This window comes from Melanerpes formicivorus, unplaced genomic scaffold (assembly GCF_026170545.1).
Source record: "Melanerpes formicivorus ecotype bairdi unplaced genomic scaffold, bMelFor1.0.p_v2 SCAF_3, whole genome shotgun sequence".
Lineage (NCBI taxonomy): Eukaryota > Metazoa > Chordata > Aves > Piciformes > Picidae > Melanerpes > Melanerpes formicivorus.
Window position 1 is genome coordinate 13,247,330 of NW_027142355.1, and position 15,385 is coordinate 13,262,714.

The 15,385-nt window shown below is 38.5% G+C and overlaps 1 protein-coding gene across 4 annotated transcripts in view; it reads left to right on the forward strand.

The window, feature by feature from the left end:
- Nucleotides 1–15,385, forward strand: part of COG5 (component of oligomeric golgi complex 5) — a 181,775-nt gene that overhangs the window by 134,644 nt on the left and 31,746 nt on the right. For all 4 annotated transcript variants that reach the window (XM_068166880.1, XM_068166898.1, XM_068166887.1 and 1 more), the window contains 3 exons: nt 1,010–1,214; nt 2,342–2,503; nt 4,414–4,513. In XM_068166880.1, the coding sequence (XP_068022981.1) occupies nt 1,010–1,214; nt 2,342–2,503; nt 4,414–4,513 (467 nt within the window). The remainder of the gene's footprint in view (nt 1–1,009; nt 1,215–2,341; nt 2,504–4,413; nt 4,514–15,385) is intronic.

Below are 15,385 nucleotides of genomic sequence, written 5' to 3' on the forward strand. Positions count from 1 at the left end.
ACCAGCCCTTCCCTATTGGAGAACAGCAGGTCAAGCAGAGCCTGTCCCCTGGTAGGCTCACTTAACAGCTGTGTCAGGAAGCAGTCCTCCATTCACTCCAGGAATCTTCTGGACTGCCTCCTCCCTGCTGAATTAAGTTCCCAGCAGATATCTGGGAGGTTGAAGTCACCAACAAGGACAAGATCTGATGATCTTGAGACAGCCTCCAGTTGCTTGTAGAACAGTTGGAACAGCTTTTCTAAACATAGCTTTGTGACATAAAATAACACTGTGTTTGGTGATAAATGTATAGTATTCAAAATCAGTATTTGAGTTGAAAGAATAGGCTGGGTGAAGTGGGGCAGATGTTTAGAACCTGAAAAACCTGTGAACGAATGAATCAGTGTTAATCTCCTAATGTAATGGGAAATCTGTAAAGTATGAGTGATGTTAGATCAAGATTAACATCAGTTACTGACACAGTTTTACATTTTTTTCATTTCCTGTTACTTGTGACACGCCTTTCAGGGCTGAAAATAATGCTGATTTTTCTTCTGGCTTTGTCATTCTTCATTTGACAAATTTAGGAATTCATTTTAGGTACTTTTTAAAAGAAAAAAGCACATGCTTCCCTCATGAGATTTCTTAAGGCTTTGGCTCGTAGAAATTATCCATCTTTGTTTTAAATGGAAGTCTTCAACGTTGCATAGCCCCACGCTTTCCCTCCCCCAATCCAGATATTGTTTGAAAATCTGTAGATGTAGAGAGTTCTAATCATACTTTGGCCTTAAATGAATTAATAATAATAGTAATAATTAAGTCTGATACCAAACAATTCACAATTATGATGCTTTAGATACGTACTCTTTCCACCTCAAAATGAATTATAAGTATTATGTTATTTATATTAAAGACAGGATAGCATTGTATATCATTGTTGATATAAATGCAAGAATACAGGTTGTTTGTATGAAACAAAAAATTAGTTTGAACTTAGGAACACATATTGCTTAACTGCTTTATCTTGCAGCCTCTATGTTTTTGAAACAAGCTTTTGAAGGAGAATATCCTAAATTGCTGAGGCTTTATAATGACTTGTGGAAGCGCCTGCAACAATATAGTCAAAATATTCAGAGGAATTTGAATACAAGTGGAACTACTGATTTCTTTGCTGAACTACAACAAATGGAAGAAGATACACAAGATATATTCATGCAAAAAACTGAAGATTATGAGTATGTATTATGAATTCTAAGGCACTAAAATGTAAAGATTTGAACCCTGCAAAAAAACAGAATATTTTTGAGAACTTAGCATTATTGAAATTGTCAAAGTGAGCAAAATTTAAAGACAGTTTTTATCCTTGTGCAATTATTGGTTGAAGACTATTTTAGAGCTGTAGAGTTTTTGGTAGGTTATATAGTTTACCGTGTTGGATTGTCTTGGCTTTCACAAAGTCCCCGACACTGAAGCTAGTTCCATGTTTTTGTCTCTTTGGTTGGAAAAAAAAGGCAGAATGATGGAAACTCAATTTTGTACGTGTTGCAATTACAGCAGTAGCTTTCTCTTAGTGATACCACAATCATTGAGGTGTGACAAATGCTGAATTTATGATTCACAGTTTTTATATTTATGCATTATAGAATAAACATGATTTGAGTGGTAGGTATAAGAAAGATCAGGCTGAATCAGGCTTATCAAGTTTATTAGGATTCTAGATTTATGTAAAATAAAATGAATATTTCATGTGAGATTTGTGTTGGCTTAAATATGTTCGTGAGCCATGAGAGACTTACCATTGACTTTAATAGAAGCAAAGTAAAAAGTTCACCAAACTTCTGACGGTGTGGTAAATGGTTTGAGAGAGCTACTGCTTGATCATTTTCAGAATCAGAAATAGTACATACTGAAGTTTATTAAAGGTAAGAAGGATATTTCTAGTTGAAGCTTTCTGTATGCATATGTATGCCAGGAGACAGTTGGGTTTTTTAATGTATCAAAGCTGTTTGCTAATGAAATATGTGAATATAAAAAAGGTTTTATACTGCAGTTCTGGATATCTTGCTGATATTTTGCAGGTGACTTTAGCACTGTTTATCTCAAGAACACCTTCAATTAGGGATTTCACACAGACCTTACAGATAGTACTAAGAACTGTAAGGAACTACACAAAATGTCTCCCTCACTAGTTCCATGGTTTCAGTGAAAAGCCAGGTGTTACACACTGTTGAATTATTTTCAAATTGATGTGTTTAAAGAACAGAAAGAAAAATCAGGTTCAACACTGCAAAGTTTTTATGGTCTGGAAAGAGTTAATGCTATAATGTGTTTTAATTTAAAATATAGTAATTTTGTCTTATAGTCCAGAAAAGGCCTTGAAAGATTCACTGCAACAATACGAAGCTGCTTATTTGTCAAAATCTTTATCTCGACTCTTTGATCCCATCAACCTTGTCTTCCCTCCTGGAGGTCGGAATCCTCCTTCTTCTGATGAGCTTGACAGCATCATTAAAACTATAGCCAGGTATGCTCATATAATGCATTTCCAAATGTAATCTTTAATGTGATTGTTCTTGCCAGCTGCAGTTTGAGAAATGACACTTCCTTAGCTGTAAAAGATTGATTACTCTTTAGTTATGAAACTGATTGGTGTAAGAATTGGGACAGGATTTACAATAGAACACAATAGAATATATCCATTAGAAAGAACCTACAACGACATTTCAGGTCTAGCCAGAAGTTAAAGCACGTTATTAAGGATGTTGTCCAAATGCCTTCTAAGTGCTGACATGCTTGGAGCATCGGCCCCCTCTCTAGAAAGTCTGTTCTGTTGTTTGACCACCCTCCCAATAAAGAAATAATTCCTAAAGTCCAGTCTAAACCTTCCCTGCTGCAGCCATGAACCATTCCTACGTGTCCTGTCATGGGATACCAGGGAAGAGAGCTTGGCACCTCGCTCCACTTCCCTTCCTCAAGAAGCCATAGAGACTCTCAGACTTTTTCTCAAAAACTAGACAAGGCCAAAGTCCTTAGCTGTTCCTCATAGGCTATGCCTTCCAGCCCTTTCATGGGCTTGGTAGCCACCTTCTGGATGTATTCAAGGACCCTTACACCCTTTGTAAATTGTGGGGCCCAGAACTGCATGTATTACTCAAGGTGAGGCCACACCAATGCTGTGTACAGTGGGATAATCACCCTGTTATTATTTAAATTTTATTATTTATTTTCTGTGTTTTGTTTTTCTGGAATAACTTGCATTTAAATTTCAGTTTTACTGTTTGATCTTACAAAACATCTGGAGAAAGGAGGAGAAACTTTGCACATACTGTAAACGTTTAATATCTTAATTACTTTGTGTCAAATGGATGATGATAGTTGCTTGGCTGCAATTGTGATAATACCTGGTATAAATGTTTTATAAGAGTGAAACAGCAAGAAAAGAGGTAAAGATAACTATTCCAGGAAGAATTTGATAAATGAGATGCTTGAATTACTAATGTTATATTTTCCCTTATAAAGATTTGGTAAGGACTACTCTGATTAACATTTTCAGTAAATGATGGACAGTATTCACAGTATGTGTATGTGAATGTATATGTAATATTAAATATTGTCACTACTTGTTCCTGGGAGTTGGAGATGCACAGAACATGCCTCTTGGCGTGGTTATAGCTATTGTTTTTCTTCTTGCAGAGAAGACATAAATATTATGACATTTCTGTTGAGTTTTCTGTAGTCACCTTTGGCTAATGGTGTTTGGGGCCCTGCAGAGTTCTCAGAGATTACTGCTGGTGCCTAGTGTCTCTCCAGTGCTGGGGCAAGGTTAATCTCACCTCTAACAGCGTGATGGTCCTTCTGCTTGTCTGCTTCCAGTAGAGCATTTGTGAATGCATCCCCAAATGATGGCTATCTGCGGTGGCTCCATGAAAAAAATGCTGGAAATGATTTAGGAATCTTTTCCTTCTTTCATTTATTCCCTGTCATTCTTCTGGGGCCTGTTACTATAAAAATTTGCCTAAAATACAGCTTATTAGTTGTGTCAAGCCTAGGCATCCCCTGGGTATTTCTGCACAGCTCATGTAATTCCAGAGTTGAATGACTGTGTATTCACCTGTAATATTTGAAGGCTGCTGCCAAAGCTTGAGTGTAGTTAATTGCAGTCAATATTTTTGAATGGCTTGCTAATAGTGATTTCATACTGAAGTGTCATTCCTAAACTTTGCTCAATTTTACTAGAATAGGAACACTGCATATAAAATTCCCAAATTACCTGTTCAGTTGTAAACGGAGTTACGGTGCTTAGAAAGACTTGGTTGTATGTGTTACTCTCTATAAATTGACATGTCACATAACTACTTATTCATAGTTAACGCTTTGTCAATTAAATATAGCAGTGTTTAGTTATTAATTAAGGTTTATAATCTTTGCTTCTAGTGAGCTAAATGTGGCTGCTGTTGATCCAGACCTGAGTTTAGCTGTTGCAAAAAATGTGGCAAAGACCATTCAGCTCTACTGTGTAAAGTCTGAACAGCTTGTAAGTAATTTCATATTTCTAAAAGTGTGTTGGTTTTGTCTGTGCTATGTTCTGGCTTTGTAGATTTATGGTAAATCAATCTAGATAGAATTTTTGCATTGGCTTTCCATTGCATTTGGAAACTTTTTCAGTTAAATTCTACCTTCAGATAAGCACAATCTACTGATAGTAAAATCTGTCTGCATAACTCCAAATTTTCATTAATTAATACAGCAATGAATTTTGTGGTTGTAAAGTAACAATAGGATAATTCAATTGAGTTTAATAGTTAACAACAATTGGTGTTCCATCAGCTACATGATACATCATCGGCTATTAAAATCTGAACTATTCAAATATATATTTAAAATACTGTTAAGAAAATTTGGGCATTTTATTATGGACGACGGAGATTGGAATCAATACAGCTGATCAATATGATCTAGTATTGTTCCTTTATTGCTTCAGTGCTGTTCGATTATAATGCAAGCATAGTACAGAGCGGACAGTAGAGCTGACAGGCTAGTAAGAAGTGCGTATTAAGAAAACCTTTACTACTTATATAAACTTGGAGGGCATTGCTGGCATAGCTTCATTGGTTCCTCACGAGTGACCACACACCGTACTGCTATTGATTATTGGTTAAACTAGTAATAACACGCAAGATTGTTGATGCACATGTGCGTCCTGTTAATCCAAGATAACTCTCTGTGTTTATAGCTACTAGTCTCCTGCTTTGGTTACATGGTGCAGGCACAGCACTATTCTGCTACACTGCTAGCCACTTCCACACCCATGCTGGAGACGGCCTACCACCATGTCAGGCTCTAGGCCTACACTACCAGATTGCTCACACTGTTCGTTGCCATCATTACTACATTTTATCCCTATATTTATTATTTGATGTACATTTAACAGGAAACATTGATTTGTATGCATTTGTCAAGTGCTTCTGGTCATTTGCTATGCACTGTTGTCTGTTGTTAAAGTGAATAAAGGGAGGATCCCCAGAGCTGTATCCTTTGAGTAGGAATCCTCAAAAAGCTAATGGGTAGCATAGGAATGTCATAATCACATGAAAAAATAATTTTCAAGATCAGTAATTTTCTCATGAAGTCTGTTACTGAAATTTTAATGCTTTTTTATGAAGAGATGAAAATTTGTGCTCGCAAGAAATTACTAACTACTTGTATTTATAAACAAGGCTCTGGTGATATTCATTTCTTATGCGGTTAGAAAGAGATACTTTTAAACAATTTTTTGTAAGAATTATCTACAAAACATTGTGGCAATTAACTTATTTATGGATTCTCTTCACTTTTTAAGACACCTGCTCTTTGAATAGCTATAAAATAATTGAAATTCAGTAACATAGCTTGTTCACCATTGTCTGTTGGATGAAACATGTGGGAAGTTTGCAGCCTAATGTGTGGAAGAGGAACACAGGTGAACAAATCCTGAAGGCCATAAAAATACTTAATTTTAAAATAAAATTATATATTTACATTATTTTGATATATGTTTAGAGCATAAGCCTTATGCTGGATCTTCCTTTGAAGACACCAGATCATGGCTTCATAATTTCAGAGGGAAATCTGCTCATAAAATAAATCTGTTTTTTTAGTAGACTGCAAAAGTTGTCATGACTTAAAAAAAAAAAAAAGTACATTTATGTCTCTATTTATCATGGTGTGTAGTATCAAATGGTGGCATTCAGCTGGGGAAAAAAAAAAAACCTGTATCTGTTGTAACTGAAATCACCAGGGTATGTTTTCCTCATCATTTCTGTTACTGAATCTGGCCAGGGGCTTATTCAAAAGTGTACCTCATTTTGTGATCAGCCAGATGGCAAGTTCTTAAGAAACCCTCAAAAAAGGATATATAGAAATGATCTGCCAAGTGTATGATTTGTGACATTGTATTAACTTACCTTAAACTAAAAAACTGTAGGAGTAAAGAGGGATTCTGAGCTTTTGAACTTCTTGAATTTGACACCTGAAAATAAAACCTAAAACTTTGAAAAACTAAGTGACAGGATTAGGTCAAACTGACAGAATGAACATGAATGTCCTGCAAGAATATACCTGCAGATTGTGAAACAATAGTAACTATGTTCACCTTTTTTCCTTTCCCTCCCCCCCACCTTTTTTTTTCTTCATGTACTCTGATCTACATGTCTTTCATAATAAGTGAACAGATTTTGGCTGTCTATTTTTTAAACAGATGTCTTGTTGATTGCAAAAGTCTTTTAAATTAAATTTGCTACTTTAAGTCATATTTCTCATTTAGGTATATGAAAATGAAAATTACAGTCACCTGTTGATTGGATGTGGTACAAAACTGTGTTTTCCCTGGTGATTACCTGTGATTTTGTCATTTACTGAGCTGAATTTTAACTGTACTTGAAATATTAAGATTTTTCCCTTTATTAAAAATATTTTTGTGGGAACTTTGCAATCACTATGTTTTGGGTTGTCTGTTGATAGAGCTGTATCCATTACTGATACATAGATCTGGATCCCTTATGGAGTGAAGTCATGAACATTGAGGGTTAAAAGCTCTGAAATTTTAGAAGAGGGGTACTTTTGCCAAAAAGCAGAAAAATAAATTGCAATATCCTTACAGAGACTGAAGATGGAAGAGCTCTGTTTGGTCATGTAGTGTATTCCCCTTCCAGCATAGGACTATTTCAACTGATACTTATTTTTGGGGATTTAGTTGCATTCTTTCTGCTTTTAGAGTGATGATTTCAGTTACCTCATATATTGTGAGTAGCAATGCAAGTACTGTATGTTCTTTTGCTTTTGTGCTATTTCTGTTCAGCTTGGCATGTAGGTGGATTGAAATACACTAACACACCCACCAAGTGCACATAGATGAAATGTGTTGAACATAAAAATGCAGCTGTTTAGAGAAGATACAATTCTCCTGCTTTTTGAACCTGAAGGCCTCTACTCGTTTCCTCCCTAGAGCTACAATCCTCCTGTCAGACTATATTAGTTGCAATCAGAGTCCCTCAGCAATCCTTCCTGTCTTGCCTTGTGGAGGCTGTTTTGCTGCCTCCTCCCACCATAAGGCTCACTGTCAGAGACAAAGTGGCCTGGTGTCTTTTAGCCAATAAACAAGCAAAGAGTAATTTGCAGAGGCAGGATTGTAAAAATTGCTTTTCAGAGCAGGTGGGGGTGATTTTGCTAGCAACTTGTGGTGGATCAAACTGTCTTAAAAAAACATCCTTGTATGTGGATACTTAATAATATGCTTACCCACTTCATACAAGCATAATCTCACTCTGCTGCGCTCCCAGATGGTGGGCACATTTTAACTCCACTCCAAGCCAGGGTGGCCAGTGTTATAGTTTAATGATTTATGAAAATAATTAATATGGCAAATAGGATCTAAGCAGAGCAAGTTTGTATCTGCTTGAAGTACAGGCAAAACGACAGTCTGCATGGCCGTATTACATGAGGCAGACTTATCCTAAGGTTAAGGTAGATAAGGCTGAAATCAGTGGGAGTGGTGATTGCCAGTGATTGGAGAGGTTCCTAAATGTGGAATATTGTATTTTATGGAGTAATGTTTTAGAAAAAATAGCTTTAAAAAAGGATCTTTCCAACAGACAAGAGGCTGCAGGCAGAAAGAATGAAGATCTTTCCCCACTATAAGCAATCATAAAAAGAAAGCATTCAGAAGATGGGAAAAGGAGAGTGGGTGTCATGAGGGAGGAAGGAAATACAGAATTTGAATAATTTTTAAAATTCCCTTAACTAAATGTGGTTGGACTTGTGTCGTACATCTTACAGAAGTGGATGAATGAGGTGGAGGCCCAAAATACAGGCTGTGGGCAATAGTCTGGGAGAGGTACTAATCTAGCCTTCGCCCACAGCTCATGGCAGAGGTTTGGCTTCTCATCAGGATTTTACCATGGGCAATGCTTGTGGGATTTTCTGATTATCAGGTTTGCCTAGTATAAGCCACTTGGAAATTTAAAGCACTGTAAGATGAGCACATTCCTTCCTGGCATTTTGAGGAATTCTCCAACCTTCTTCAGAAAGCAGAAAATGACACTATGTGGGTTTTACATATTTCAAAGTTAAAATGCTAAAGATGCAGTAATAGAAGTGAGTTTTGAGATTAAAGAGAAAATATAAGTGCCTCAAAAATTAGAGTTCCTGCACCAAAGTTCAAACAGTTGTCCCACATCCTCAAAAGGAACAACATTGATTCATATAATAAATACCTCTGCTATTGGACATGCCAAAGGCAGAATGAGAAAGAACTTGCTATTCTGATCCGAAAAGCAATGGGCCACTGTAATCAATTTTCTTTGGTGAATAAGATTTTTGGATTCTAGGTTGTTTTAAGGTGAAAGTTGGGATCAGTTGTTACCTATGATAGAGAGTAGGCAGCCTCTTTCTCACTATCCTGGATATCAGTAGTACATTGAGATTTATTTACAGTTAATATCTGTAAGTTATTGTTTTTACCTGTATCAGTAAATATCTGAGTTCTGTAATGTTAGACATGGGTTGAGAATGTGCACCATTACTAGAGCAGTAACATGAGAAGTGATGTGCGCAGCCAAGTACAAGGTTCTTGGGAAGTGGCTGGGAAGCTTTGATTTAGCCTGATACTGTCCTTCAGTGCAATGATGAAAGAATTTGAGAGGTTGTTCTTAATATTTAACTGGATTAGGGTTCTGAATATTTAATTCTGAATATTTAATTTGATAATGTTTAAATGTAAAATGATAACTGACGTTAAAATTTTATTATTAAAACTAATATACATTATTTCTACACTTTGTCTTGAAGGTCTACTGAGATCTACTTTTCAATTAACTGGTACTAAATAGTGTAGCTGGGACTGTCCTACTGTCGAATACTCTTATCTGTCATAATGATAATATCATATACTCAATGACAGACAGTTATAGTACATTAAGAAAGTAAATACCAAAAAAACAGAAGAAGCAGAAAACCATAACAATTAATTATTGTTTTAACCACTCCTTCATACCCAAATGCTGATAAATCCTGATCACTCACTGCTTGTCCCTAAATTATCTGAATTAACTCTTGAAACAAAGTGGAAAGAAAAGCACATAACTGTTCTCAGAACAGTAAATGTAAGTAATTGAGCTTGATTTCATCTGTTTTAAGTCAAATCTATGTCATCGAGGCTTGTTCTGATTAGTGTTGGCCTCACTATAAGGATCAGCAAAGCATGTCTGATTTTGCTGCAGAAAGGCTATGGATTAAATTGCTCCACACTGTCAACCTGATATTTACATTAATGTCTGCCTTTCTCAGTTGGGAGTGCAAGGTCAGTAAAGGATTGTGACGGACACTCAGGACTTAATTTGCCATCTAACTGTGAGCTCTCTTCAGATTGGGAGGTTAACAGTAACATCTATACCAGACAGCAAATTTGCCTGGGAACATTGTTAGGTTCTCAGGCCAGCTGGTGCAGGACAACCTGCCTCACAGCTGGTGAAGGTTTTCCTTCCCTAAAGCATGTGCCTCGCTGGCAGCACCCTTTTTGAGAACAGTCTGCAATGTTGCTTCTCCTGAACTGTGGCTGGAGGTTATTTGGGACAAAAACTTTCTAGTCATGGGCCTTTCTATTGTCCTGGGCCCCTCAGTTTAAGAAAGATGTTGACTTGCTGGAACGTGTCCAGAGAAGGGCAACAAAGCTGGTGAGGGGTTTGGAGCACAAGCCCTATGAGGAGAGGCTGAGGCAGCTGGGGTTGCTTAGCCTGGAGAAGAGGAGGCTCAGGGGAGACCTGATTGCTGTCTATAACTACCTGAAAGGAGGTTGTAGCCAGCTGGGAGTTGTTCTCTTCTCCCAGGCAACCAGCACCAGAACAAGGGGACACAGTCTCAAGCTGTGCCAGGGGAGGTTTAGGCTGGATGTTAGGAAGAAGTTTTTCACAGAAATAGTGATTGTCCATTGGAATGTGCTGTCCAGGGAGGTGGTGGAGTCAGCATCACTGGAAGTGTTTAAGAAGAGACTGGATGGGACACTTGGTGCCATGGTTTAGTTGATCAGATGGTGCTGGGTGATAGGTTGGACTTGATGATCTCAAAGGTTTTTTCCAATCTGGTCTGGTCTATTCTATTCTATTCTATTCTATTCTATTCTATTCTATTCTATTCTATTCTATTCTATTCTATTCTATTCTATTCTATTCTATTCTATTCCTATTCCTATTCCTATTCCTATTCCTATTCCTATGCTATTCCTTTTTCTAGTGGCTGTCCTAACAGTTTAACAGATGATCATGCACCAGACCCAGGAACCTTTCCTGATGCTGCTTAATTTACTGCTATGGGTATATCCAGTATGTGAATGAGACTGAATGAGAGCAACATGCAAAATGTCTTGAAGAGGAAACTTAAACCACAGACAGATGCAGTAATTTTTTTTTCTTGCATCTGGAATTCATACTTCTTTACTCGTGATGTTAATAAATCTAAGGCAAAGGTTAGAAGATGCTGAATTCTACAGTAACATTGCTTTTGGCCTTATGACCTTCTTAGATTGCCACATCTTCAAAAGACATGCTTTCCTAAACATGTTTTTCTGTCTATAATGTCTGTCAGCTGTACCCGACATATTCGCAAGTAGCATTTGGTGTTTCTAACAGAGTTTTAGTCCTTGAACAAAGAGTTGTCTGTACCTTTGTGACTAGTTGGCAACTCCGAATACTGCTTCATAGGTACAAGAAAACTTGTGGATATTAACTTTCTTCAGGTAGTCAAATATTTCTTTGACCCAACTCAGATGAGACCTTTTTGGATGCCAGTGCATCCAACTTGTTCTGTAATTTAATATTCTATTTTTAGTGAATATAATGGATGAAGATATAGGCTGAGGAGCATCTATCTATCTGTCATGTTCAGATATTTTTAGAGCACTGATCTTTGTAATGCTGATCAGCACCAAATGCATTACATAAGATTAGCATCAAAATACACATAATGGAAAGTCAGCTCTGCTGCAGTTGTACTTAAAATATTTTTAGTATTGCCCACAAAACTTGTGTGGCTCAGTGCGTTATCCTACCATTGTGCTTTGTCTCTATTCTGTAGGAATTACTTTGAAAGATTAATTTTTCTTCTGTTAGACCTTTTCAATCACAGGTCTCCTTCCTGAGGCTTCCGATAAGATTGTCAGCCTCTGATAGCATTGCAAAGATTTTAATAAATGCCCACTTACCACTAAGGCAAAGAGAAACAGTTTATCTCTTACCATCCTTCAGTGCAGTTTATATTTGAACTTGTGATTTGCAGGTGCAATATTCCAAATTCCTTCTTCAACTACTGTTGTGTTATTTAATGCTGCTCAGGTAGCTTAATCTTCTGCAGTTACCCATAATAATATTTTCAGTTTTCCACTTGTGTTGAATATTCAGAATTAGTATCTCCCTACTAAATACCTCCGGGCCATTAGCTAACATTTAAAATGGATTGGAATAGATTATTTGGGAGATTGAGTTTAAAGAGGCAGACTGTGAGAAAATGGACCATATTCTTCTCACACCACTCCTGAAAATTTCAAATTTTCTGCAAAAAAGCTGATCCTTTCCTTTGAGTATGATCCAGCTTTCTGCACATCTGTCTCATCATCATAACTGTTTGGAATATTGTGGCAGATGAGTCTCCATTGTTTTTATTTTATGATTTCTTTCTTTCTGGGTTTATGATGCATCTCATGTATGGTAATCAAAAAATACTCAAATGCTTGCTTTTGATGAGGCAGTTTTGAAAGCCGTGGCTTCACAGATCTTCCAGGATCTCTTTTGTCGAGGTTGCAGTTAGATGCGCTCTAATCTTGGTTTATATTTTAGCTGTTTAAAAGCAATCTCTAATTTACTAATGCTTCCCCTTGATTTGTAAACTTTGTTGCAATACAGAGAATGAGGAAAGAAAATGCTGTAATGCCAAATGGAATAGAAAACAATTAATTCAGCTTAAACTTTGAGTTGAGGAGATAGTGTCATTTATAGAAGACAAAACATCTCTTATGCTTGATGAGGGAAACAAAGATTTAAATTAGCTGTTTTCAGTGGGTTATGGAAATGATAAGCGATATGAATACCTTATTTTGTCCAGAATCTGGAAGTCTTAGGGTATCATAGCTGATCCAGAGACTATATTGAAACATCATGGCTCAATCAGTAAAATTATTAAGAAAAGCAGCAATGGAAGGAAAAGGTGATTTTGAAGCTGAAATATTGCAATGGTAGAACAGTTGGGTGAGAAAGATTTGTGCTTGCTTATCTCCCAAGTATTAACAGAAATAGGAGTTTATCTTGAACTTTTCAATCTGTACTAGTGGTTGTCTAGGAAAAGTTGGAGAGAGGCTAGGCTAAACAAGTTCTCCATTGATTGTGCCCCTGTCTGCCCAGTGACAAGGAGAAATACCCAGAATGTGTTGCAAGAAGGGAGGTTGTAGCCAGCTGGGGGCTGTTCTCTTCTCCTGGGCAACCAGCACCACAACAAGAGGATAGAGTCTCAAGCAGTGCCAGGGGAGGTTTAGGCTGGATGTTAGGAAGAAGTTCTTCATAGAAAAAGTGATTGGCCATTGGAATGGGCTGCCCAGGGAGGTGGTGGAGTCACCATTACTGGAGGTGTTTAGGAAGAGACTGGATGGGGCACTTGGTGCCATGATTTCATAGTTTCATAGTTTCATAGTTTCATAGTTTCATTCAGGGTTGGAAGGGACCACAAGGATCATCTAGTTCCAACCCCCCTGCCATGGGCAGGGACACCCCACACTAGATCAGGCTGGACAGAGCCTCATCCAGCCTGCTCTTAAACACCCCCAGGGACGGGGCCTCGACCACCTCCCTGGACAACCCATTCCAGGGTTTCACCACTCTCATGGTGAAGAACCTCCTCCTCACATCCAGCCTGAATCTCCCCACCTCCAGCTTCATTCCATTCCCCCTAGTCCTATCACTACCTGATATCCTGAGAAGTCCTTCCCCTGCCTTCCTGTAGGCCCCCTTCAGATACTGGAAGGCCACAATTAGGTCACCTCGGAGCCTTCTCTTCTGCAGACTGTACAGCCCCAACTCCTTCAGTCTGTCCTCATAGGAGAGGTGCTCCAGCCCTCTGATCATCCTTGTGGCCCTTCTCTGGACACCTTCCAGCACCTCCACATCCCTCTTGTAATAGGGGCTCCAGAACTGGACACAGTACTCCAGGTGGGGTCTCACCAGGGCTGAGTAGAGGGGGAGGATCACCTCCCTCGACCTGCTAGCCACACTTCTCCTGATGCAGCCCAGGATCTGATTGGCTTTGCGGGCTGCAAGTGCACACTGAGAGCTCATGTTGAGCTTTTTGTCCACCAGCACCCCCAAGTCTCTCTCCTCAGGGCTATCCTCCAGCCAGTCACTGCCTAGCCTGTATTTGTGCCTGGGATTGCCTCGACCCAGATGCAGGACCCTGCACTTGCTCTTATTGAACTTCATGAGGTTGGCCTGTGCCCACCTCTCCAGCCTGTCAAGGTCCCTCTGGATGGCCTCCCTTCCCTCCAGCGTGTCTGCTGCACCACACAGCTTGGTGTCATCAGCAAACTTGCTGAGGGTGCACTCAATGCCACTGTCCATGTCCCCCACAAAGATGTTGAATAAGATAGGTCCCAGGACTGATCCCTGAGGGACTCCACTTGTCACTGGCCTCCACTGGGACATGGAGCCATTGACAGCCACTCTTTGGGTGCGGCCATCAAGCCAGTTCCTTATCCATCTAGTGGTCCACCAATCAAACCCATGTGTCACCAGTTTGGAGACCAGGATGTGGTGCGGGACAGTGTCGAAGGCTTTGCTCAGGTCCAGGTAAACGACATCAGTTGCTCGCCCCTCATCTATTAATTTTGTCACCTGCTCATAGAAGGCCACCAGGTTGGTCAGGCAGGATTTGCCCTTGGCAAAGCCATGCTGACTGTTCCCAATCACCTCTTCACTATTCTTTTGAGCGAGTAGTGATTAGTTGATTAGTGATTAGTTGATCAGTTGATTAGTTGATTAGTTGATTAGTGATTAGCTAGTGTTGGATGATAGGTTGGACTTGATGATCTCAAAGGTCTCTTCCAATCTGGTTAATTCTATTCTAGCATTAAAAAATAGCTTCAGGGTTCTTGATTCTCATGTTGTTTCTTGCTGGTTAGATGGTGACTCACATAACGTGGGTTTTTTTTTGTTTATTTGTTTTTTAGATAATCTCCAAAATAAATCATGCAGGCATAAGACTGTGTTTGAGAGTACTGTACTTCATTTTATCTTGCTGGCAAAGTGGTTAAAAGTCTGCTTTAGATCTGGCATGTAATCTTTCTAACAGGTAGAAAAAATGGCAAAATTGCACAATCCGTACCTTGAGCACTCTGTAACGAAACGGCGTATTTGATACCAAACCAAGTTCTGTGATGCAGAAATAGATTTGGTTTAAATGTATATGGATGTGACAGAAACTTTGGAACTTTGCAAATTTGGAACAACTCTAATGAGAGTTGGACAGTGTAAAGCTCATTTCATAGAATCATAACCTTCTGCACAGTAAAGGTATTCTAATCTCCACTTGTCACCTGGACTTGATACCAAAAAAACCAGATGTCAATTAAGTAATTTCATTATATTTTTTATGTGTAGGTGAATATCACCTTATTGTGTTGGATTCATCTCATGTGTCTCGGGGATGGATGTCCATTCTTCACCTCTGGAGGTGCATTCTCAGTAGCTGGTTGAGTTTATATGTAGAAATGTATGACAAATGATTAGTCACTTGGACATTAATTTGCCGAGCATGAAAAATTCATGATGCTGTTACAGTCAGACGTATCAGGATCATCACATTGTCCTTGAAATCTTCCTCAGACATGGGCTGGCTG